This window comes from Oryctolagus cuniculus, chromosome 2 (genome assembly GCF_964237555.1).
Source record: "Oryctolagus cuniculus chromosome 2, mOryCun1.1, whole genome shotgun sequence".
NCBI lineage: Eukaryota > Metazoa > Chordata > Mammalia > Lagomorpha > Leporidae > Oryctolagus > Oryctolagus cuniculus.
In genome coordinates this window covers 74,876,565-74,903,556 of record NC_091433.1, presented here as the reverse complement: position 1 = coordinate 74,903,556, position 26,992 = coordinate 74,876,565, and the positions used below count along the sequence as shown (strand labels likewise).

At 36.7% G+C, this 26,992-nt stretch overlaps 1 protein-coding gene across 8 annotated transcripts in view; it reads left to right on the top strand.

Annotated features, from left to right (window-relative positions):
- Positions 1-26,992, top strand: part of TUSC3 (tumor suppressor candidate 3) — a 214,666-nt gene that overhangs the window by 164,763 nt on the left and 22,911 nt on the right. For all 8 annotated transcript variants that reach the window (XM_070068484.1, XM_070068487.1, XM_070068485.1 and 5 more), the window contains one exon: positions 17,810-17,873. In XM_070068484.1, coding sequence (XP_069924585.1) covers positions 17,810-17,873 — 64 coding nt within the window. The remainder of the gene's footprint in view (positions 1-17,809; positions 17,874-26,992) is intronic.

Here is a 26,992-nt window from a genome sequence, read left to right as displayed (position 1 = left end):
TTATAAATCCATATATGGTTAAGATGCAGACTAAATATTATATCCAGTGAACAATAAAATTGCTTAAGACCAATACATATTATCTTGAGGAAAAGTTGTCAGGGAAAACTTTATTGAATTAGGTGAAGTTTGAGTTGACCTTGAAATCAAGGTTCATTTTGGTTAGGCAATAATATTGAGTAAAGATCATACCTGTGTTAGGAGTCCAAAAAAATGATACAATCTTAACCTGTGTAGGGGCCAAACTAAAAATAATATGTTTGGGAGACACAAGTTTTGTGTTTGTTTGTTTAACTAAATTATATCATTTTCTTGATAGCAGTAGCATGAGAAACACTTGTACTTAATCTGGAATTTCAGTCATGTCTACCTTCAGACCCCTGCCTGATAAGATCAGATAAAGGATTTTGTTTTCCATCCTCTGTTGGTGTCCTTGTACTCTACCTGTTGGAAATCCTCTGCTAATAACCTTTTCTTATCTCAATTTACATTCAACTACTCTATAATTAACCATTCCTGGAGTCTTTCTTTGCATTCCTACCTATGGAAATTTCAGTTTCTTTGTTTTTCTTGGACTCATTTGAACACATTGCTAAATTTATGGCCGAAGTTATAGTCTTTCCTAACCACCATGTAATTTAGTAGCTACATTTATCACTATGTGACCATTTTACTGCTATAGCATCCCTCAGGAAGAAAGATATTATTATTATCCCCACTTACAAAGGAGTCAACTTAGCCACAGAATTCAAAAATCGGTCTACTAAATCCTAGAATGTTTTAATGTTCACATTAAAATATGATGAGGATTCTGTTTTGACTTACTTGATTAGATATATCTTTATACCTATATATTTGAGCAAAGATGCCATGTTATTTATTGTTTACTTTTCTCACTTTATGAAGGCATATGTTGATCAATTGGTTAATTCAGAAGTATTTGACTTAGATTGCCAATGGCTTTGAATGGTGTCTGAGCAGTTTTACATTTTCAAAGGTTTGTGAAATGACTGAAAGCAGTGATTTTGGAAGATTTGGCTGGAAGTGAAAGATTGGACAATAAAGTTCAGAAAACCCACGATCCAAGCATGATACAGTAGTCATTTGGACAAAATCACTTACGTCAAAATAGCAGGACAGCAGTAGATACAGAATAGGAGGTACTGCCTGGCTTTGATTGATTGTAGGCAGATACATCAAAGTCGAAGCTCAGGTCATTAGAAGAAAGGTTGCGTTATTGACGGAAGCATGAGGTCTGGCAAAGATAAATTAGTTTGTGTAAAGAGTATTGGCATTTATTCACAAAGCTTCATTTTAGTTTGTTAGGAAAGTATGTGGAGTTTTAAAGTAGAAATATCTAAGATGCACTAACTCCTTAAAATGTGAATGTAGACCTGGCTGGGAAGGTGTCTGTCATGTGGCAGAGCTGCTGAGTTTTAAGGGTGTGTATATTCCAAAGTAAAAAAAAGTTAAAAGACACAATAACTTATTTTAAAATCATATGTTCCCAATTGTTCTATATTCATATTACTAGATATTCTGCAAGATGTCTTCTGTTTACTATAAATTTGGACTTTAAGTATTTACTAATCATTATATTATAGTTATTGTCTCCTTTTGCATAAAAATATGTAGGAAACAAGAATATATTTCTTTCAAATATGGGAGAGTTGTTCAAAAGTTTCACGCAAAATGCATATTAAGAAAAAAGTAGCCAGCGCCGTGGCTCAATAGGTTAATCCTCCACCTGCGGCACTGGCACACTGGGTTCTAGTCCCGGTCAGGGCACCGGATTCTGTCCCGGTTGCTCCTCTACCAGGCTAGCTCTCTGCTGTGGCCCAGGAGTGCAGTGGAGGATGGCCCAAGTGCTTGGGCCATGCACCCCATGGAAGACCAGGAGAAGCACCTGGCTCCTGGCTTTGGATCAGTGCGGTGCGCCAGCGGCAGCGGCCATTGGTGGGTGAACCAACAGAAAAGGAAGACCTTTCTCTCTCTGTCTCTCTCTCTCACTGTCCACTCTGCCTGTCAAAAAAAAATTATACATAGATTTCAAATATTTATGAACCAAAAGTTTTCTTTAATTACACTTTACATGAACATTTTGAAGTATCCTCATAATGTCTTCTTTCAAAGTATATACAAGATAACTCACTTTTTTCACCTACTATCAACCTGCTTGTTTACTCTAGTAACTTTGGGAACTTCTGTTTTTCTGTCCTGGCTGCATTATAGTCTTTTCTTTTAAAAAAAAGAAAACTTAAAACTACATTTATTGTTTTCAAGGTAACATTTTAGCTTATATTATAGTCAAAGGCTTAACAGCTCTACCAAATAAAAAGTTCAAAAATAGCTATTCTGAATATAAATCATGGCAATGTTTCCCTCAGTACCCTCCTATTATGGTTTCGCACGTGATTCGGAATAAAATGTAAGACTTCACCAACACATTGATCCCTTAACTGTTCCTTGAACATATTTTTACTCAGGCTTTTGAACTGGCAATTATTCAGTCTGCCTTGTATAAACTTTTCTTCATATAAGTGTTACTATCTAGCATACTATGTTCAAGTTTCTTCTCAAATTCCAAAGACTCTCTGTGTTTATATTGACCCTGACCCCACTTCCCCATTTAAATTGCTACCAGGGCCCACTCTCTTCCCTTATTATTTTTTTTATAATACTAGATTTTCTTCCACCGGAAACTTTTCATTTAAGGAATACAAAGTTCATGCATTTCATAAATACAACTTTAGGAACATAGTCGTCCCACTGTACTCACCCTCCTACCCACTTTCACACCCCACTTCTTCTTCACATTGTTATCTTTTTACTAAGATCTATTTTAAATTAGCTTTATAATACATACAATTAACTCTGTGCTAAATAAGGAGTTCAACATATAATATGAAAAAAATGTTGCTCAACAGTGGAGATAAGGGCTGTTCAAAGTCATTGCATTTCAAAGTGTCAATTTATTTCTACAGATTACCTTTTAGGTGCTCAATTAGTTATCACAGATCAGAGAGAACATATGGTATTTGTCCTTTTAGTACTGGCTTATTTCACTAAGTATGTTTTCCAGTTTCATCCATTTTGCAAATGACAGGGTTTCATTTTTCACTTTTCCTTGTAGAATTCCAAGGTGCACATATCCCCATAGTTTCTTCTCTAGTCTTCAGTAGATGGCATTTGGATTGATTCCATAAATTAGCTATTGTGAATTGAGCTGCAGCAAATATGGGAGTAGAAGTAAATCTTTCATATGCTGATTTAATTTCCCTTGGTAAATTCCCAGGAATGGAATGTTTGGATCATATATACAGACCCATATATTGGGTCTATATACAGACCTATATACAGACCCATATGTTGGGTTGTTTTATAGTATCCAATAAGTCTCCAACACTGGTTTTTAGTTTTCTAATTTCTTCTTTTATTGGTCTGACTGTAAAATTTTGAGAGATTAGTCTCGTACCTCAGATACTCTTTCTTCTGCCTCATGAGTCTATTGTTAAGGCTTTTCACATTTCTATTTGTTCTGCTGAATACATCAGTTCCAATATTTCATTTTGATTTCTTGAAGATCTTAATTTCTTGGGAGAAATTTTCTTTGATTTCATGTACGGATTTCATTAGTCCGTGGATTAGCTTCTTATTACTTCTAAATAATCCCACTGTGTTTTATTTAATTCCACTTCTGTGATATCTTCACATTCTAGTATTGAAGTGTATTCTTTTGGGGGAGTCATGTTATCTTCCTTATTCTTGTTTCTTGAATTGCTGCGTTTATTATTAGGCATTTGTGGAGATACTTGTTGTTCCACCATCTTGAAAACCTCTCCACAATTTCACCTTATTTTGTTTAAGATTTATTTATTTGGGTTACCCAGAAAGAAGGAGAAAGATAAAAAAGCTGGAAGGGGAGAGAGAGAGGGAGGGAAGGAGAGAGAGAGAGAGGGAAAGAGGGAGGGAGGGAGAGAGAGAGGGAGGGAGGGAGAGAGAGAGGGAGGGAGGGAGAGAGAGAGGAAAGGAAAGAGAAAGGGAGGAAAGGAGAGAGAGAGAGGAGGAGGAAAGGAGGGAGAGAGAAAGAGGGAGGGAGGGAGGAAAGGAGAGAGAGAGGAGGAGGAAAGGAGGGAGAGAGAGGGAGGGAGGGAGGAAAGGGAAGAGAGAGAGGGAGGGAGGGAGTCAAGGGGGGAGAGAGAGGGAGGGAGGAAAGGGAAGAGAGAGAGGGAGGGAGGGAGGGAAGGAGCAAAGGAGAGAGAGAGAGAAAGAAAGAGAGAGAGAGAGGGAAAGAGAGAAAGAGAGTGAAAGAGAGAACGAGAAAGAGAGAGAGAGAGAAGGAAAGAAAGAAAGAATTTCTTCCATCCTTTGGCCATGACAGCTGGGGCTGTGCCAGGCCCAAGTCAGGAGCCAGGAACTTCCTTGGGGGCTCCCATGTTGGGGGCAGGGTCCCAAACACGTGGGCCAACCTCTGCTCTCCAAGCAATTAATGGGAAGCTGGATTGGAAGTTGGGCAGCAGTGACAGGAACCGGCGCCCATATGTGGAGCCAGAGTTGCAGGCATCCACCCTACCTGCTGTGTCACTACGGTGGCCTCTCCACACTCCTGATCTTCTGCTTTGCTCCACTTTTTCTTTTCATACAACGCTTTGAAATACCATAAATACAGCAGATTTTATATGATATACATACACATATGCATATATATATATGTTGGTTTTGTTTATTTTGCCATGCTTGAAAAATGTAGATTAGACCCAATAGGCCATAGGTATTTGCCTTGTTCACTATTTTATTTCAAATGCCAAGGAATTTGCCTGTCACACATTAGACACTCGGTAAATATTTTTGGAGTAAATAAATAGAACAGCAATAGCTAATGCTCATTGAAGACTTGTTAATGTAATTTTCTAAAAACATGAAAGTATTATAACAACTCTAAATGATTCTCTTAAATCCCTGCCTTACAGGTGAGGAAAGTGAACATTAAATTAAATAAGGTGCCCAATTCCACACAGCTAGCATTAAAACTCAGTAGCCTGATTTGGCACAAGAGCTCCTAATCATTAAGATCTAGGACTTTTGTTGAAGCTGATGGTTGTGTTCAGCTTCATAAAGTTTTACTGTATTAGAAGCACAAGTTGTTATGATCCTGTTATATATGTTATTTGCTAGATGATTTTTCTTATATCTGAATTCACATTAATACTGCACTGATTCAAAATAAAGATAAATGTTAATTTGTAGCCTTCAAGTAGCAAGTTTAAAGAAATAGAAAATTAGACCTAGGAACTCAATTGCCAGATTAGCAGGCTCAGTTGGTTTTATTCCAGTCAGAAGGCCAAAGAAGCTGTAGTGCTGTCAACCATATTATATGTGTCTAATATCTGAATCGTTATCAGTGTCATTTTCATTTCTTAGACAGGTTTCATTTGTCACACTGCTATCCTATATTTCACATTAAATGTCAAGATAAAGTCTGTAGTGTCCCAAGATTTAGAGGCACTGACTCCCCTGACTTGCTCATCAGAATGCAGTGGTCCTGGAAATACGATGAAAATGGATGAGACTGGGTTTCTGAAGCAGTTGACATTAGTTGAACTTTAGGGGAAGTGACCAAAAATGAGAAGTTTCTAAAGTGCACTAATGCTATCTAAAGTACTGAAAAAGAAGAATTGCCGTAGCAGTCAGGTGATATAGTGGTTCTCAAACAGTAAATATTTTGCTCAAATTATGATCAGCTAGGGAATGACAATAATAATTACAATCCAAATACTGATCAAAGGACCACATAATAGATACTCTTGAAGGTTCACTGTTAAAGAATAATTGCCTGTCCACTCACGGTGCATGTCTCCCAGTGGATATACTTACGGATAAAATTATCAAGGCTCTATCTTGTGACTGTTCAGAGCTTTATATGAAAAAGACTGTGCTTAAAAAAAAAAACAGTAATTCTTATTTGTTATTTAAGCACATTTTATGTACTTTGCTGGATAATAGCATCTTTTTATCTTTTAGGTGCCCCATAAATACAGAAAAGGATCTGTATTAGGAACATGGATTATAGGTATTAATTATCTTTGCTGGGAGGAAGCATCAAGTGTACTGGCAAAGCTAGATTAGATCTCCCTAATGCAGTTTTTAGACTAATAGCAAATGCAAAATGTTTGCTGCTATGAAAAGAATAACTTTATTTTAAACTTGGAATGATGTAAATTTTAAACTTCATTAGTTTTCTGTCCCTGCATTTATATTTACAATTATGAATATAATAATGATATGAAAATTTTACTCTTCCATGTTAGTTACTTTTTTCCCCAGGATAAAAAGAGTGCATAAAAGCAAACTTTTGATTCTATTATACTTTTCATATATACCTGATATGAAAGAGATACAAAAGCATTTGCATTAGATTTTTCTATTCATTCTCACTAACTTAACAACTATACAGATAGATTTTAAAGAATAATGAAGCATATAACAATGTTTCATTTTGAAATTTTTATCACATGAGTTATGAAAGAAGATTCTATGAAAGTAATTATCCTGTGCATTTCATGTTTTCTTTTGTTGCTGAATAAAGTGAAATCTGTAAGTCTAGAAATGTGTTGTTTTCACTGAAACACTAATTACTTAAATTACTTGGAAGGTAAGTCATAGGACAGCCTTTTGTTTTACACGTGAAGGAAGCTTTGTCTTATTATGTTGTCATATTTTTGTTCTCAACCTTTATTTTAGGGAGAGTAGAATAAAAGTTGTTCTGATTGGTTCCATTATCAGTTTTGTGGAAAAACTAAGAACTGCCTCCCCAAACACAGTGTATTCCCAGTAGCCATCCCGCTGGTGTCTGGGGCTTGCTGTTGTTTCACATTACTTTAGCAGTATTGCAGTAGTGCACTCTGTGTTCTTTTTTGGGAGACTTTTCATGGAGGGACAGTTGCAATGAGCCATTTGAACATATTCTTCTCAGAATTGCCTTAGTATTGATTGGGATTTTTTTGTTATTCTGTTCCTTTATCTTTTTTTCCATCCTTCTTTTATCTCTTAAAAGTTAATAAACTGCAAATCTTAGTGATACTATAATTCAGAAAAGATAGTTCTCCACTTTAATTTCAGTACCAACAACTTCTGTGGAGAAGAATCTGAATAAAGTCCAAGTAACCCTTTCCCATCTTGGAGCCACCAACTCTGTGGACCTTGCTCAAGTCCCTGATCAGGACGTGTCATCTTCCTCCCTCTACGCTGATTTGGTTCTTCCATTTCCAGTATCTGAATTTCTGTCTGTCTGCCTGTAATTTTTTTTTAACTTTTATTTAATATAAATTTTCAAAGGACAGCTTATGGATTACAATGGCTTCCCCCCACCATAACTTCCCTCCCACCTGCAGCCATCCCATCTCCCGCTCCCTCTCCCATCCCATTCACATCAAGATTCATTTTCAATTATCTTTATATACAGAAGATCAATTTAGTATATATTAAGTAAAGATTTCAACAGTTCGCACCCACACAGAAACACAAAGTGTAAAGTACTGTTTGATTACTAGTTATAGCATTGATTCACATAGTACAACACATTAAGGACAGAGATCCTACATGGGGAGTAAGTGCACAGTGACTCCTCTTGTTGACTTAACAATTGACACTCTTGTTTATGGTGTCAGTAATCACATTAGGCTCTTGTCATGAGTTGCCAAGGCTATGGAAGCCTTTTGAGTTCACCAACTCCGATCTTATTTAGACAAGGCCATAGTCAAAGTGGAAGTTCTCTCCTCCCTTCAAAGAAAGGTACCTCCTTCTCTGATGGCCCATTCTTTCCACTGGGATCTCACAGAGATCTTTCATTTAGGTCTTTTCTTTTCCTTTTTTTTTTTTTTTTTTTTTTTTTTTTTTTTGCCAGAGTGTCTTGACTTTCCATTACTATAATACTCTCATGGGCTTTTTAGCCAGATCCGAATGCCTTAAGGGCTGATTCCAAGGCTAGATGCTGTTTAGGACATCTGCTATTCTATGAGTCTGCTGTGTATCCCACTTCCCATGTTGGATCATTCTCTCCTTTTTTTAATTCTATCAGTTAGTATTAGCAGTCAGTAGACTTGTTTATGTGATCCCTTTCACTCTTAATCCTATCATGATCAATTATGAACTGAAACTGATCACTTGGACTAGTGAGATGGCATTGGTACATTCCACCTTGATGGGATTGAATTGGAATCCCCAGGCATGTTTCTAACTACTGTTTGGGGCAAGTCCAACTGAGCATGTGCCAAACTGTACATCTCTCCCTCTCTTATTCCCACTCTTAAATTTAACAGGGATCATTTTTCAGTTAACTTTAAACACCTAAGAATAATTGTGTGTTAATTAAAGAGTTCAACCAATAGTATTAAGTGGAACAAAAAAAAATACTAAAAGGGATAAAGTATTAAGTTGTTCCACGGCAGTCAGGACAAGGGCTGATCAAGTCACTGTGTCTCCTAGTGTCCGTTTCACTTCAACAGGTTTCTTTTTTGGTGCTTGGTTAGTTGTCACCGATCAGGGAGAACATGCTATTTGTCTCTTTAGGACTGGCTTATTTCACTCAGCAGATCAATCAGTGTAATACACCACATTAACAAACTGCAGAAAAACCATATGATTATCTCAATAGATGCAGAGAAGGCTTTTGATAAAGTGCAACACCCTTTCATGATGAAAACTCTAAGAAAATTGGGTATAGAAGGAACATTCCTCACTACAATCAAAGCAATTTATGAAAAACCCACGGCCAACATCCTATTGAATGGGGAAAAGCTGGAAGTCTTTCCACTGAGATCTGGTACCAGACAGGGATGCCCACTCTCACCACTGCTATTCAATATAGTTCTGGAGGTTCTAGCCAGAGCTATTAGGCAAGAAAAAGAAATTAAAGGGACACAAATTGGGAGGGAAGAACTCAAACTATCCCTCTTTGCAGATGATATGATTCTTTATTTAGGGGATCCAAAGAACTCTACTAAGAGACTATTGGAACTCATAGAAGAGTTTGGCAAAGTAGCAGGATATAAAATCAATGCACAAAAATCAACAGCCTTTGTATACACAGACAATGCCACGGCTGAGGAAGAACTGCTAAGATCAATCCCATTCACAATAGCTACAAAAACAATCAAATACCTTGGAATAAACTTAATCAAGGACATTAAAGATCTCTACGATGAGAATTGCAAAATCTAAAATAAATAGAAGAGGTTACCAAAAAATGGAAAAATCTTCCATGCTCATGGATTAGTAGAATCACTATCATCAAAATGTCCATTCTCCCAAAAGCAACTTACAGATTCAATGCAATACCAATCAGAATACCAAAGACATTCTTCTCAGATCTGGCAAAAATGATGCTGAACTTCATATGGAGGCACAGGTTAAAATAATGTAGTTTCTTCTGCTGTTTGGCTCAGTTTTCTGCCAACACTCTATATTATTGGCTTATATCCATAGAATATTACAGTTCTACAGTTGAATAATCTTTTCTTGTTTTAAAAATATTTTAAAATAGGAATATTTTTGTAATATTCCTTATTATTTAGAAAAACAATCCCTTTATTATTTAAAAGAATAGAAAAAGTTCTTACTAGCAGGATTTCTTTCTTTGCATATACATTTTCCCCAAAGGCTTTTATGGATTTCACTCTGCCCCTTTAAGTACAGCCTCCTGCAAAATATAGCTATGGCTGCAGCTCACAGCTGTAAAACTTTCTTGTCCTACTGAAGAACTATTGTCTGGGAATCTCCATATATAGAATCTGAGATTTTTCTTTCTTAAATCAAGTACCTCAGGTCAGTCCCATGTACTGAATTTTTGAGAATTCTTTTGTGAACCACTGATTTATAGGTTGAACAATCAATGTTGTTAATTTCAAATAGACTTCAGGGAGGTCTGTGGAGTTAGGACTGAACCAGGTAAATATTTCACACTCCACAAAAGACCATGCAGGAAGGTTTAGTTAGAATTGGGATAAGATATATCCCTAAAATTTCAGGTAACAGGAGAGTGCTAATTTACTGCTAGCAACTGACAGTGATAAATACTTTGGCAAGTAATCAAGGCTTGTCACTATTTTTATGAAGCACCATTGTATTTCATATTACAATTGTGATTTTTTTTTAGTTTAAGACAAATATTTAATGAAATGCTTACAAACTTCAAGCACAATATACATGCAGCCTCTAGGGAAATGAAATAGCAGTGTCCTCTGTCACAATGGATTTATGTCTATTCTTTCGGGCAAATACAGAAGGGCTGGGCCTAGCATTTTATGATCTTACATCTGCCATTTGGTGTAGCAGCCTAGGAAGAGCTAAAGCTGCCTTAGCGAGGTTGTGTAGTTTGATACATACAAATTAATTATCAAGAAATAGATGAATCTCTTATTAGAATGCCAGAATGAGATTTCAGCTCGTTTTGTGTAGTTTCAGTGGTGAACTAACATACTTTCTTCTACTACCGCTTATAGAATTTTTACTCTCCCTTCCTTCTTCCTCCCCGGCCTTTCTTTCATGCTCTTTTTGTTTCTTTTTAATAAAGACAATCAGTTGGTTCCATTCCAAAGGATTATATATGCATGGTGTAGTTCAGTGACATTTTCATAGTATAACTTCAAGCATTCTGTGAATGCTAACAACTAAGTCACATCGGCTGTCTTAACAATTGAAAACTTATCTTTCTCTGGACAATAGTGTTCCAAGAAAGAAACTTAAAAGGAAATGATAGGGAAAGGTTATTTCATTTTTGGATTCTGGGTATCTTTACAGACAAAGAATACACAGGACTAGAGAATTATTTGTACTGATCCATTTTTAAATAGTTTCTCATTTACTTAGAATTGCTTGATGGTGTGGACTAAATTCTGTTCCATTGAAATTCAGATGTGTCAGCCTTCATCTCCAGTGTAACTGCATTTGGAAACAGGGTCTTTAGGAGGTATTCAGGTCAACTAAGTTCGTAAGGTACAGAGCTGATCCAACATAATTCAGAAGCCTTATGAGTATGCATACACACACACACACACACACAGGTGTGTACTCAGAGAATGGTCAGTCAGAAGTCAGCTGTCTGTGTCCAAGTGGGAAATCTTTACCAAACACAATTCCTACTGGCATCTTAATCTTGAACTTTCAATTCCCAAAACACGCATGTTGCTGAACACCACCACAAACTAATTGGAGGCGTTGCCATAGAAACCCCGAACCTGGGTCCACTTGCCCAACGCACAGAAAGCCAATCACTGACATCTGTGTGGATGGAATAAAGTACTGTTTATTGCAAAATACCGAGCAAGGAGCTGGGCAGCTATTGCGTAATTCCCTGGACTCCATGAAGAGTTAGGAGTGAAGAGTCTTACAGAGTGAAAATAAGGCCCCATAGGTGTGTTAGCATCCCCTGTCCAGTTTTCTGGTTCTGTAGGTTGTTTCATGACCTTTCTTTACCTGGTGGGTGGTGATGTGCTCTTTGGGTAATGCATGATGGCCCGATGGGCTTCAGTAGTTCTTGGGGGTGGTTGGTTGATACATGTGAGTGGTAGTTACCCTCTGCCCTGACCTAGAATCCCCTTGCCTGGACCTGGAATTCCCTTAAACAAACCCTTTTGACAGTACTGGCTGACAAGGTTTTCATCTGCTGGAGAAGCAAATGACTTTTTGATTGTGGTGATTACAAACTCAGGGGGCCAGGTGCATCACTCCCCCAGTTCACTGAATTCCTTTTGGTAAAGGGCAGACAATAGGACGACTTGAGCAAAGGGAGACAGCCCAGAGACTGGGTTCTGCCTTCACGTTACAGTGATTAAGCCTCAGTGAGAAAATAAATCTGATGTTTAAGGCATTCAGTCAATGGATGTTCTTATGATAGTCCAATCAAACTAACGGCATGAGAAAAATAATTGCTTATATCACACACAACAGATCTCATTTACATATGTTTTATTTATTTAGGAATGCTAGACTTTTCTAATGGAAAATCTTAAATAGTTAAGTTGAATTTGAAAGACAAATATATTTGATTATGAGCCTTACAGCAACAACAACCCTTTTGATTTCTTGAAGTTGTCAAAATATGATTTTCATTCTATTTTTATGTTGACAGTAACTTTGTACAATAATGATTTCTGTATTCACAGACTTACGTGCTAGACAACTGCCAGTTTATAACTTAAAAGATTTTCTTAAATTGCAGATATCCTTTGCCCTTGTACTGAAAAGTAATGAATAGGGGACTGAAATAGGCTAAAAGAATAGACAGAATTTACATGTCACGTAATACTGATTAGAAAACAAATGAAAAATTGGGAAAGAATTAATTCACATAGATAGTGAAAGATAATCCCAGCAGTATTTTCTCTGGCTTTGACAAGCTCTTGGTTCATTTTGCAGTCATGTATTTTAAAATGAAAACAGAAGTTCTCAAAAGTGCTTTTAAGAATTTGACCTTGAACTGGAGACAAATAGTAATTGGGCAATATTGAAAAATATCAGATCTTGGGGCCAGTGCTGAAGCGTAGCGCGTAAAGCCACCGCCTGTGCTGCTAGCATCCCATGTGGGTGCCAATTTGAGTCCTGGCTGCTCCACTTCTGATCCAGCTCTCTGCTGTGACCTGTGAAAGCAGTAGAAGGTGGCCCAGGTCCTTGGGCCCCTGCATCTGCGTGGGACACCCGGAAAAAGCTCTTGGCTTTCCCGATCGGCTCCGCTTTGGCCATTGCAGCCACTTGGGGAGTGAACCAGTGGATGGAAGAAATGTCTGTCTGTCTGTCTGTGTTCAAATAAATAAAATATTTTTAAAAAGTTCAGATCTTAAATTACTTCATTTTCCAACTTATTGATGTTAACAGTTATCCTTTTTTTGAATAAATTACATTTGTTATTTCATCTTTTTGACAAAGTTGTTTCAGATAATACAGAAAAGCTAGAGAACAGTTCAGTGAGCAAATGTAGGTTTAACAGTTTTTAACATTTTGCTGTATCTGCTTCCTATGTAAGTATTATACACACACACACACACAGTGTTCTAAAGCAAGGTGGATATATTAATATAGGTTAATGTGGAATTATTTATAAAAGTTACAGTGTGTGGGGCCAGTGCTGTGGCACAGTGGATTAATGTCCTGGCCTGGGGCGCCAGCATCTCATATGGGCACAGTTCTAGTCCAGGCTGCTGCTCTTCCAATTCAGCTCTCTGCTATGGCCTGGGAAAACATTAGAAGATGGCCCACGTCCTGTGGCACCTGCACCCATGTGGGAGACCTGGAGGAAGCTCCTGGCTCCTGATTTCGGATTGGCACAGCTCTGGCCATTATGGACAGTTGGGGAGTGAACCATCGGATGGAAGACCCCTCCCTCCCTCCCTCCCTCCCTCCCTCCCTCCCTCTCCCTCTCTCTCTTCTCTCTCTCCTCTCTGTGTGTAACTCAAATAAATAAATAATTTTTATTAAAAAATTACAGTGTGAGAGAGGGCATACTGTTTAATATCTATAATCCAAATAATTTGGCATACATACACAATAACTTGCACAAAGGAAAACAAACCACACTTTTAAAAGGGATCAAAATCAGCTGGCACTGCGGCTCACTAGGCTAATCCTCCGCTTGCGGTGCCGGCACCCGGGTTCTAGTCCCAGTTGGCATGCCGGATTCTGTCCCGGCTGCTCCTCTTCCAGTCCAGCTCTCAGCTGTGGCCCTGGGAAGGCATTGGAGGATGGTCCAAGTGCTTGGGCCCTGCACCTGCATGGGAGACCAAGAGGAAGCACCTGGCTGCTGGCTTCAGATTGGCGTAGATCAGGCCATAGTGGCCATTTGTGGGGTGAACCAATGGAAGGAAGACCTCTCTCTCTCTAACTCTGCCTGTAAAAAAAAAATCAAAATCAGTTGCAACTCTTGATATTAATATAAATGTATTTTAATTTTTTGAGTATAGAATTTCTCTTAAATATATGTCACCATGTATTTTATGAATGAATAAGTGAGAAATAATAATTAAAGTACTTTTGTCTATAAAAGAGCTAATTCCTAATTTATATATCAATAAAAATTTAAAAATTTTTAAGTTGACATGATGCCACCAATGGAAAATTTCACATGTGGTGTCATGTGGCAAGTCATAATCAAATTGTAGTTGCACTAGAAATACTATATAAATTTACTTTCAGGATATGTGTATAAGGTGAATTAGGGTACTTCAGAAATTTCATGGAACATAGAATCAAAATCTACATTTATATTGATGCAAAAAATTTGAAATCCATGAATATGAGAAGCTATGCATGGATTTAAATTTTTTTGCATTAAAAACAAACATCTTCTAATTCCATTTCCAAAAACATTTTAAAGCTATTATAAATGAAATACGAGTGTCATGTTCAGACTTGAATCCCACTCCAGAACATCTCATTATAAATGTGCAAATATTTCAAAATATGAAAAAAATCCAACACCCAAAATACAATCCCAAACATTTCATTCATTCATTCATTCATTTATTTGACAGGCAGAGTGGACAGTGAGAGAGAGAGAGACAGAGAGAAAGGTCTTCCTTTGCCGTTGGTTCACCCTCCAATGGCCACTGCGGCCTGCACGCTGCGGCCAGCGCATTGCGCTGATCCGATGGCAGGAGCCAGGTACTTATCCTGGTCTCCCATGGGGTGCAGGGCCCAAGCACCTGGGCCATCCTCCACTGCACTCCCTGGCCACAGCAGAGAGCTGGCCTGGAAGAGGGGCAACCAGGACAGAATCCAGCACCCCGACTGGGACTAGAACCCGGTGTGCCAGCTCCGCAAGGCAGAGGATTAGCCTAGTGAGCCGTGGCGCCAGCCAATCCCAAACATTTCAAATAAGGGATACTCAATCTGTACTACACTCCACTATTTTATTTTTTTTACTCAATATCTGTCAACCAGATAAGCAAACTGAGTACCGAATTATTGAACTGATCAAGTAACAACTAGTTTCATAAATTGAATGGTTATTTTAAGTCCTATAAACCAAGATTCCAACTGAGTTTACTTTTAATTACAGTAGATACATGCCTGCTCTGACAACCAATTGCTCCACACTGGACATTATTTAGAACATTTACTATTTAAGAAGACTGCTTAATAAGTCATCACTACCAACATTATTTTAAAATGATATTGAAAAGCCAGAACATACCTTCTGGTAATCATCCTCCCAGAAATTTAGGAACCAGTTAAATCAGATTGCTCTCATTTCCAAATACATATGAGTTCTTTGTATTGCTATTTAAGAATTATTTGAACTACTACAATAAAGTATGCTGCTTTTCATACTTGAAAATAAGGAAATAGTGTTAGAGACATGGTTTTAATTATGCAATCTTCAGATTGCATAATGGGCTTTAAATAAGTTGTGGGAATTAACTTCATATTTTTATGAACCATTATTTCATTTTACTATAAAGTATCCAATAGATGTGCATGGGAAGAACATTTTTATTACTGATTTATGTAATACTTTTCTGCATGTTAAAATTGATATGTATCCAATATCAAAGATTGAATACATTGTTTTCTTTACTACTGATCTTAGCTACAAGTGCACTGGCTTTATAAATATAAATATATATATACATATGTATAATATATATTTACCACTAGTTGTTTCTCTCAATCAGAATTTGTAGAGAAAAAAATGAGTGCCATTTTTAAGCTGTAAAGTAATTCATTATTTAATATTTCTTCTATAAGAGGATTTTGAAAGTATATATATATTACAGATTTTTATAAAATATTTATTTATTTGAGAGTTACACACAGAGAGAGAGTCTTCCATCTGATGGTTCACTCCCCATTTGGCTGCAAAGTCCTGAACTGCGCCGATCTGAAGCCAGAGCCAGGAGCTTCCTTGGGGTCTCCCACGTGGGTGCAGGGGCCCAAGGACTTGAGCCATCCTCTGCTGCTTTCCCAGGCCATAGCAGAGAGCTGGATTGGAAGAGGAGCAGCGGGATCTTGAACTGGCACCCATATTGGATGCCGTCACTACAGGCTATGGCATTAACTCTTTGCGCCACAGCACCAGCCCCGATATATTACAGATTTTTAAGACCAACTTAAGACTGTGAATATTAGTTTAACCTCAAGTGTATAAAGTCACTGGTATAGATATTTCCATAAATGAAGAATACCTATCCAAAGTCAGTGCTTAACACCTCTGGAATGCTTACTAGTCCTTACTGTTCTTGTGCTTGTTCTTTATGGCTTAATGTGCACCAGTATTCTTTGTTTCACTTTAATAGAGAAAATACGTTCAGATAATTTGAGTATGTAATTTCCTTAAGAGCAGAAAATCCTTGTTTACTGTTACTGCGTATCCCTATTGCTTAAAATCAGTGTTTCCAAAAAATGTTCAATTAATATTACCAAATGAATTCTGGTTTATTCAGTCTTAAAATCTCTTGTGGTATCTGGTCTTTCTGTGATTCTGAAGACTACAAAAAATAGACAAAAGTCATCAAAGTAGGTCAGAGGGAATGATTTTATGGCTTCTAGTTAAATACTCTTTTCCTTTTAAACACTCCTAATTTTAACTGGATTTATTGTCAGAAGCAAAGGGAAATGCTGAAAATGAGACTACTTTGATTAGTAAGAAAAACAAAGAAAAATGTTGAGAGGATCATATTAGTCCTTACAAATGGTACAGTTATGCATCTAAGTGCTGCAAAAGTTGAAGCCAGCGTTTTGTATTGTGAAGTGTTACATTTTTCTCAAGTTTTTTATAAATGAGTGGTCTTGAGAAGGACTTTTATTTTTAAAATAACGGTAAAGCAGCTAATTTTCCTAAGAGTGATTAACAGTAGAAATACTTTGGGGCAGCCGGTGCCGCAGCTCACTAGGCTAATCCTCCGCCTTGCGGCGCCAGCACACCGGGTTCTAGTCCCGGTCGGGGCGCTGGATTCTGTCCCGGTTGCCCCTCTTCCAGGCCAGCTTTATGCTTGTGGCCCGGGAGTGCAGTGGAGGATGACCCAGGTGCTTGGGCCCTGCATCCCATGGGAGACCAGGAAAAGCACCTGGCTCCTGGCTTCAGATCAGCGCGGTGTGCTGGATACAGCGCACAGGCCGTGGTGGCCATTGGAGGGTGAACCAGTGGCAAAAGGAAGACCTTTCTCTCAGTCTCTCTCTCTCTCACTGTCCACTCTGCCTGTCAAAAAAAAAAATACTTTGGGGATTATTTAGAAGAAGAATATTCTAGCAGATATTTGTGTCAAATTGTATATAATCAAATAACATCAACTATAAATATAACTCTTCCTAGGTATAGAAAAATAATATTTCCAAGCATAAAAACTGTTTCAGTAATTAGATTTTGAAAAAAGTTAAGTGATCAAATGAAATGTATACATGTTTACAGTTAATTTCTGACTTTTAAAACTGGTAAATTGAAAAGTGATTTTACATTTGGCCATTTTTGACTTATTTTTAAGTCTGAGGAATTGGGAAAATTATTTGCTCTGGTGGATACCATACGCTGTCAAGTACAATGCTGTACTTAACACTAGAAGAATAGCATTATCTATGTGTATATGTATGTAGTAAGTTCTTTAAGGTATGTTGTTAACTTCTGATATTAAGTTTTTCTCTACAGTTTACTATGATATCAACCATCGTTTTCATCTATTTCACATTAACTGATACTCAAAAAATTATAAATGAGAACTTAAACAGTGGTAAAATCTACTTATTATTTTCATGACATAAAACCATCAAATAATGATGTCTTTTTCCCGGATTGTAATGTTTATTTCCTTGCCTTCTTTTGTAGAGCTATATTCATGGGAGCAGCCAGGCTCAGTTTGTGGCAGAGTCGCACATCATTCTGGTACTGAGTATCCTTTAAATACTGATGAACTGAAAAGGGCAAACCCAAGCTCATGCTATCAAGTTGATTTTTCCTCTTGCAGCAAATAGCAAGAATTTTAAAAAACATTACATTTTAAGCTTTATAATATTGCTGATTTTCTTTTACCTATGCTAATTATTCCTAGTTTGTTATGCATTTGTTATGTTGAATCATTAACAGACTCAAGGTTTCTCTTTTGTATTGCTGTTGAATTTCAGAGTATTGCTTTTATTGTGCATTGATTGACTTTGGCTTGATTTTTTTTGTGATGTTTAAGAGTTTTCCCTTCTAGCTTCTTAAAAAAATGATATATAAATAGTTACATAAAAAAGGAATTATCTTAATCTTGGCACCCTTGAATATGTAAATCAGAAATGGAAGGGTTAGGATGGAGAGCTCTCTTTGAAACCTTCCAAATTCAGTGTTATGAGTGAGATCACATGGTGAAATTTGTGATTTGGGGTTTGGAGAGCAAAGCAGAAGAGAGCAGAGCAAGCAGGTGAAGTTTTAGTATCTAGCAGAAGAGAGCAGAGCAAACAGGTGAGGTTTCAATATCTAACTGAATATTCTTACAGTGAAGTAAAATTAATGTTTCAGAAAAAATAGATGTATTTAGGAAGAACAATTGTGTGTGTATGTGTGTGTGCTTTGTTAAAATTGGAAGTTGAATTTATAGTGTGTTGCTGGCACTCACTGAACTAGTATCAGAATTTAAAGGGTACTTACAGTATCACATAAAATATAATTATGATGCTTAGTAAGATTCATATTATGATGATCTAATGAAGACCAAATTTCTCAATATTTTATGTAATGATAGTTATAAATCTTTAACAGTCTCACACTTCAGATAGGCCAAACCCTCATTTTATAGGTAGGAAAATTAGAATCCACAAACTTTGGTGACTTGCCTTAGTTTAGGAAAATTGGGATTTGAATTCAGTTTTCTCATCCAAGGTCTGTTGATTGTACAGACATTTAGCATTTTCTGTAATACTGACTTTGAAGGATTTTACCTGTTTGTGCATCACAGGTGAGGAAGTTAAATAATTGCGATTACATTTACAGGAATATCTTCTCCTTGTTAAAAGATAAGGATGAAACAATGCATTTTTATTATTAAGTGTATATATGCCCTAAAATATATTTATCTTAAAGCAAATGATAAGAAACACAAATTGTTGCAGGTGAGTTTTTAGCCTTCATTTACATATTGTGGTTTCCTTTATGTCCCCCCCCCCCCGAAATTGTTTCAATCTGTGGTAGAGCATTTTAGCAGTATACTTTATTCAAAGCAGCAAATCTATTAAAGCACATCAGGAATACCTAGCAAAAGGAATGAAAAGCTGTGTTGAGACCATCATTCCATTGTACGGCAGGAATTCTCCAAGGTTTCATTTCATGGATCATTGACATCAAGCTGAGATTTAGAATGCAAAGAAATTTTGCAAGCAGTATGAAGCCTTTGATACAGACTTTAGTAGTAATACATAAAAGGATTAAAATGACTATTCTATTTATGCTACCTAATTATATGTTGCTTCATTTCTGCTATATTGTCTTTATTTTAAAGATAGCTGTCACAGACAAAGAGAAAAATTCTTTTAAATGGTAGAATCATAAATATTATTAGTAAAAGTTTAAAAGAAGTTATTTCAAAATAATTTCTTATTTTACTTTTCAGAGTCTACTGATTTTTTTTAACTTACTACATTTGTTTTTGTTAATTCACATGTGTCTTTTTCCCCTCAATGCATAAAAATAGTAGATTGTAGATGGTTACTTTTTGTTTTCTCTGGAGAATATTACTACCTTTTGGTTTTCCCCTTCTAATTTAGTGAGATCATTAGATGCAGTTGGTATATACAAATAAACAAAAATACCTAAGAGAACAGAGGGAATAATTTGGTGTGATAGGTTATAGATTCATATCTGCTATGATTAAGGCTTTTCTCTTTATCAGTACCTTTTTATTTTCTCAGTAGCTTATCTAGGGGGAAAAGAAGAATCTGTTTGAAAAAGGAATGAGAAATGTTATAATTTAAACATGTAATATATGTGAACCATCATCTAGTAGCATATAATGCTTTGTGTTTTCCCTAATAAGTTTATTATCAATTTCTTTTTATTCAGTCATATATTTTCAGCACCTGATACAAACATGAATATAGCTGTTTATAAAAAGTGACAGTATTTATAATCCAGTGACATGTGCCATGATCATTGCATGCAAAGGAAGCAGTAAGAGAGAAGGGAAACTAAATGCCTAGAGAGTTGACTATTAGCTGGTCTAAAAATGTAAAAAGAAATTTTGGAGAAGCAGAGTAAGTGAGAAATGGTCTTCCAATGGAAGATATAATAGGTACAAAAGAGTAAATGGAGAGTAAGTATTCTTTAATTATAGAAATATAAGAATTTCATGTAGGCTAACATACAATACAAATTGTAGATTTTTGAAAATTCCTTAGGCCAGATAATGAAAACCTTGCTAAGCGATTTGAACTTTATAAAGGTAACAGATGTACTGCAGTTGATAGGACAATTCCATATATTTGGAATTGGTTAGCCCTGAGGGGCTTCATAAGTTTGGCTTTAGAAAGGGAAATAGTGTCATGTATATCTCAACCCTGTTTAAGCAACAGAAAGTCAATGGGAATTTGCTCTAGTAGCAATGCTAAGGATAAAGTGGAAGAAAGAGAGCAGTGGAAGTGGGAGGCACTGGCAATTGTCCTGACGCTAGAGGATAGACCTAAACTAAGGTAACAGGTGAATGACCAAGTCACTGTTGAAGGGAGGAATTAGCCAAGCTTGATAGTAGATGTCACCAACAGGGTTCAAGAAAAGGAATCAAGATGACTGAAGTTCAGGTAGTTTTGGGGAGGTAGCTTAATAATCACATTTAAAAATAATGGGAGTAATCATTTAGTTCCTATTGTATTCTTAAAGCATTAATGGCAGGCGCGGCGCCATGGCTCACTTGGCTGATCCTCCTCCGCCTGTGGTGCTGGCATCCCGGGTTCTAGTCTTGGTTGGGGTGCCGGGTACTAGTCCTGGTTGCTCCTCTTCCAGTCCAGCTCTCTGCTGTGGCCCAGGAAGGCAGTGGAGGATGGCCCAGGTCCTTGGGCCCTGCACCCGCATGGGAGACCAGGAGGAAGCACCTGGCTCCTGGCTTCAGATCAGCGTAGCGCACCGGCCGTAGCGGCCATTTTGGGGGTGAACCAACGGAAGGAAGACCTTTCTCTCTGTCTCTCTCAGTGTCTGTAACTCTTTCTCTCTCACTAACTCTGCCTGGCAAAAAAAAAAAAAAAAAAAAGTTCAGGTGTCCAAAAATCCATAATATTCAGGCTTAATGCACATGGATCCTAACTGGAATGTTATTAACATGCAAATGCACAATGAAAACCATAATATCTTGATAGGTTTATGAAATTTATTAACATGGACTTACATAAAAACACTTTATAAAAGTTCCTGTAGTATAAAATTTGAACTTAGTGGTCAGATAAAAAGAAGGTAAAATTTGAGCTTAGTGATCAAATGATAAATTTAAGTTAGGTATGTTTTTTATTACAGAATCTTATTAAAACTCAAATCTTCATATCTAAATTAGGTAAATTAAAATAAGCTATGTGTGTACACACATACCACATTTTATTTATCCATTCATCTGACAAGGGGCACTTTGATTCCATATTTTGGCTGTTTTGGACAGTGCTGCTGTAAACACAGTGGAGCAGGTATACAATGAGTTCATGTCTTTTCAGTATATACACATTACTGGGATTGCTACATCGTACGGCAGATCTATTTCTACTTTAAAAAAACCAGTCTCCATACTGTTTTCCACTGTGACCACACTGATTGACATTCCCATCAACAGTGTTTGAGATTTCCCTTTCTCCACATCCTCACTAGCATCTGTGCTTTCTGACTTTTTGGATAATAGCCATTCTGTCAGGGGTGAGAGGACATCTCATGCTTTTTATTTGCATTTTCCTGAATGCAAGTTATATTCAGTGTTTTTCATATGTCTGTTGGACCTTTGTATTTTTTCATTTGAGTAATTTCTGTTCTGGTCCTTTGCCAGTAGATTGTTTTATATTTTATATTATATAAACAATATTATTGTTATTTGCCTATAAAAATAAAATTCTATAATTTGTAGCGAAGTGGTTGAAACTGGAGGACATGATACTGAGTAAAATAAGCCTGACACAGAAAGCTAGATACCACATGTTCTCCCTTATATGCGGGAGCCGAAATTTAAAAATAGAAATTCTTTCAGTTCTGTGGCATATAGAATATTTTGTCAAACTTTGTTGTAAATATTTTTCTGGCATATTAATAGGAATTATATACTACTATGTAATAGTAAAGATTTGTTTTAAAATCAAAGCTGACTTTATATGAGTGAAGAGGATCTTTTAAGAAAAAATTATTTTTATGTAGTTGAAAGAGAGAGAGGTAATGAGAGAGAGAGGACAGAGATCTTCATCTGCTGATTCACTCCACAAATGGCTGCAGGGCCAGAGCTGGGCCAGATAGAAGCCAGAAGCCAGGAGCTTCATCCTGGTCTCCTACATGGGTGCAAGGGCCCAAGCACTTGGGCTATCTTCCTCTGCTGCCTTCTGGGCACATGAGCAGGGAGCTGGATCAGAAGTGGAGCAGCTGGGACTCAAACTGGCACCCATAAGGGATGCCAGTAACACAGGTGGTGGCTTTACCTGATAATTTGATTGTTGTTTATAGCCCTTCCCTGTCTTCACACCTGGTTATCATCTTTTCACTTTTTATTTCTTGAACTCTTTTATTTAGTAGAGCCATTAGGCATTGTTTATAATGTAAATTTAAAACAGCTGTCTCATAAAAATAAAATAAATGATATGTCTTCTGAACACAGTAAACTAGACATGTAATTGCAAGTAGTGATTCCTTTTCATAGAAGTTACCTTCTTTTCACATTAGTGAAATATTTTCAAAGTGTGTATCTTACAATGTTACCTAAAATCTAATTGTTACTGCCAGAAGACTAAGGGGTGAGTAAACTAACGCCATTTATCCTATTCAAAATTCCACCCATACCAAATAATGGTGAGCCGTCCTTTCATCATAGAAAGCAAGGTCTCCGCTGAATTCATCAAGAATCCTGTGTGCCAGTGGACACAGGACACATGATACTAGGATCAGCTTCATTGTCAATTATGTAAGAATTCCCTTAGTCCCCTACTTCCTTTAAGTTCTAGGATCTTAAAAAGGTGACATGAAATAAATACCAGCTGGAATTAAAAGTTTAGTTATAAGAGCAAAGACCATTAATGCATATAGTGAAATAAGTCAGTCCCAGAAAGACAAATGTCATGTTTCCCTACTTGGTGGTAACTTGTATACAGAATACATATGAATGCATATAAATGAAATTGACACTTTGAGATTTGATTATTGTCTATAGCCCTTGTCTATACTCCTGAGTAACAGTGATTTTTCTACCTACTATTTGCTGAATTATTTATTTAGTGCAAAGTTAAGCTTGTGATTATAAAGTAAATTGAAAGAATGTTATTGTAAAAATTAAAAGAAAAATAAGAAGGGGAGGAGGAGGCAGGGTAGCATGAAGGGATGGGGGAGGATAAGGTAGGAAGTATCATTATGTTCTTAAAATTCTATATATGAAATGCATGAAGTGTGTTTCCTTTATATAAAGTGATAAAAAATAGTATTTATATTCAAAGATTGGCTTGCTGCTTCTAGGAAAAACATTTTTCCATTTATTATGAAAGAATATGAGTTTATGTTTTTTATAATCTGTGTATATAGAACAAATGTTTATTCTGATGTGTCATATCCAAGGAGAAACATACTATTGGATAAAATTTATGATGGATACAAGTTAAAGATAGGTTTAGATTAAATCACTTTAAACCTTCTATAATATGCCCCAAATTTTTTCAACATCTGTTCTCATTTATCTTTAAATAGATAAAATCTTAATTCCCTTCCTGAGAGCAACGGTAACTTTATCATGTGTAATTTGGAAAGTATGATATAATATAAATATATTTAAAAAATTTTTAGTTCAGTAGGATGCTCAGTGCCTCTGGGTATTATATATAATTATATAAATTCTATTTTATTTGTGATCTTGTCAATATTTTGAATATTAATCAGTAGGGAAGTTGATAGGATCAGAAAAAAACTACAGTATTCACAGTAAAGTTTTATTCAATACAAATAAGCAAAGTAACACATTAAACTAGACCAGAACTGTGTGTCTATGGGACAAGGTAGAGTCCAATCAGATGCTCTGTTTTAATGTTAGGACACTTCCATAAGCCATAGTTCTATGGCTGTAATCTGTAATCTGCTAGCAGCGAAGAATATGTTATTCCATCGTTAGAAGTAACAGATTTTCAGATTTGCACTGATAGACTGGGTTATTCAGCCTTCCACCCAGTGAAACAGTACTTTCTGTCAACTCTGAGAGATGATCTCTAACATCATTCCCAACCTAAAGTTTATGTTGATATCAGTTTATATCACAAATGCCATTTCTCCTAAATGATCAGTATTATGGAGGCTCTCTTTTAGCTGATTCAATGGAACTGAAGGCCTCTAAGAGTTGAGCATCATTTAGTTTAAGAAGTATCCGTACATAAAAGAGAAGGTAGGTTTAGTGAGGTCAAAGCTATTTTAATTGTCTTAATTACAGCCAACAGGCTTAAAATAGGCCTACTACTTTTTTCCTTGGTGAAACCTAGAAAATTAATTTGGGCGAGAAAAGGTTTCAGGAAGGGGTGATATGTATATAGTACTGACTCTGCTGCTTTCTAACCACACGTTGACCTGTGGGCTGGTATATACCAGTGTCTTGTAATCTCTTTGCTTTAAAATTCTTACATCAGGGTTGTATATGAAAGGGTTTACTAAATATTTGCTGTCATTTATTTTCAACTAAGAATAAAGCTGAATTCCTGTCAGCCCTAACTGTGTGTAGTTTTTTGGCATTGGCAAAGTAGGACTGCTGTAGGACAAATCGAGCCTGCCCACTGCTTTTGTCAACACAGCCGTAGCTGTTCACTCTTTCAATTTCTATGACCATTTTTACCCTACAGCAGCAGACTTGAGTAGAGGAACAGTATGTCATTCACAGATGAAAATATTTCCTTTCTGACCCTTGAGAGAAAAAATTTAAAACTTCTGCCCTGTACGAAAGCAAACAAAACTCCACAACTTTATTTTTCCCCAAAACAGCTGCTATTACCTAAAAAGAGAAAGCATTCATTGAAGAGGCTGGCAGACCCCGAGAGCTCCCTTCTACTCATCTATTCCCCAGATGTTGGCAGCCTCTGATGCTGGGCCAAGATGAAGCCAAGAGCCAGGAAACCAAAATCTATCCAAGTCTCCTAGATGGGCATCAGTGACTCAGCCACTTGGGCCATCACCCACAGCCTCCCTCAGTGTGCATTTCCAGTCAGTTTGAATTAGGAGTGGAGCCAGAATTCTGACCCAGGCACTCCCCTCCCGTGTGGGAGATGAGCATCTTGCCTGTAATCTTCTCGGGCACATGTCCGTGTGCCCTCCCCCTTCCAACTGTTGCTATCCTCATTTCTCTACAAGCGGTTCTCTGTGTTTGTTTTGTAGAAAGGTCAGGTTAGGTCTTAATAAACATTTGACCTGAGGATGAAATTACCTTCCTCTGCTGTTAAGAACCTTTGTCAGATTCATTTTATATGGTTAATCTGTTCCATATGAGAGGATTTCAAGAAGTTGTGGAAAATGGACTTAAGATAATTATAGTAGAATCAATTAGAAATCAATGCATAACCCACATTTTCCAGGAACTTTTTTTTTTATTTGACAGGTAGAGTTATAGACAGAGACAGAGAGAAAGGTCTTCCTTTCATTGGTTCACTCCCCAAATGGCTGCCACAGCTGGCGCTGTGCCGATCCGAAGCCAGGAGCCAGGTACCTCCTCCTGGTCTCCCATGCGGGTGCAGGCGCTCAGGTACTTGGGCCACAGCAGAGAGCTGGACTGGAAGAGGAGTACCGGGACAAGAACCAGGCACCCATATGGGATGCAGGCGCCGCAGGCGGAGGGTTAACCGAGTGAGCCAGCACTGGCCTCCAGGAACTTTTTTAAGACCCCGTTTATGTAGGGATTAAAGTTTTGCACGAAAATTAACTTAGTTTTTATTTCCATTTCCCACAAGCTTTTTGAAGTATCCTCATAAATGTACCAGAAATTAGTTGCACATTTACATCTTTAACTTTCCATTATTTTCTTTATTTTTTGAGATAACATACTTCTGATTTACATTGTAATCAAAGATGTAATATTTCACTAAATAAAGAGTTCAACAAATAAAAGGACTGTAGAGGAACAGGAAAATAGGCAAGGGCTATAAACAAAAATCGAATGAGAAGATGTTAAATCATTAACTCTATAGAGGTATATAATTATTAAAAATTTGAATTGTAATTGAAGCAAAACTGATGCGTTTTACTATAAATTCATCTACAAACAGTTTTGCATGTAGATTACCTTTCTTGTTTATATTTTGTCTTATTTAGTGATAATTTCATAGCAGTAGAGTTCTGCACGTACTCCTGAACCTGCTCCTAGCACATACAGTCAGTGATAACTGAAGATCTCTTGAGATTCTGTCATGCTGAATCCTCACAGATTTCTCAGACTTGAGGTTTTTATTCCTCTTTCTGCCTTATTAATTTAAGATAATAAGATGGTGCATATTATTTATTGCATAATTTGAAAATTTCTACAATATTTTTACATTTGCTCCCAACAAAAACCAATACACTGTAAGACTTTGATTCAAAGCAACAAGAAATATAATGATCTAAAAATCATAATACAGTTAAAACAGCAGTTTTATGAATAATTTGAAAATTGATTTGCAAAATTACTCATTTTTGCAGTAAAATTTTTAATGCTGTTTGCCTTGTAGGAGTTTAATGCTTAGCATAAAGATATTTGATGCTAAAATGGAACTACTTTTTGTTCTCTTACTAAACTTCATTATTTTCATCTAACCCTGATATCATCCTGTGTTATCTCTTTTATGCTTTTTTTTTTTTTTTTTTGGTTGG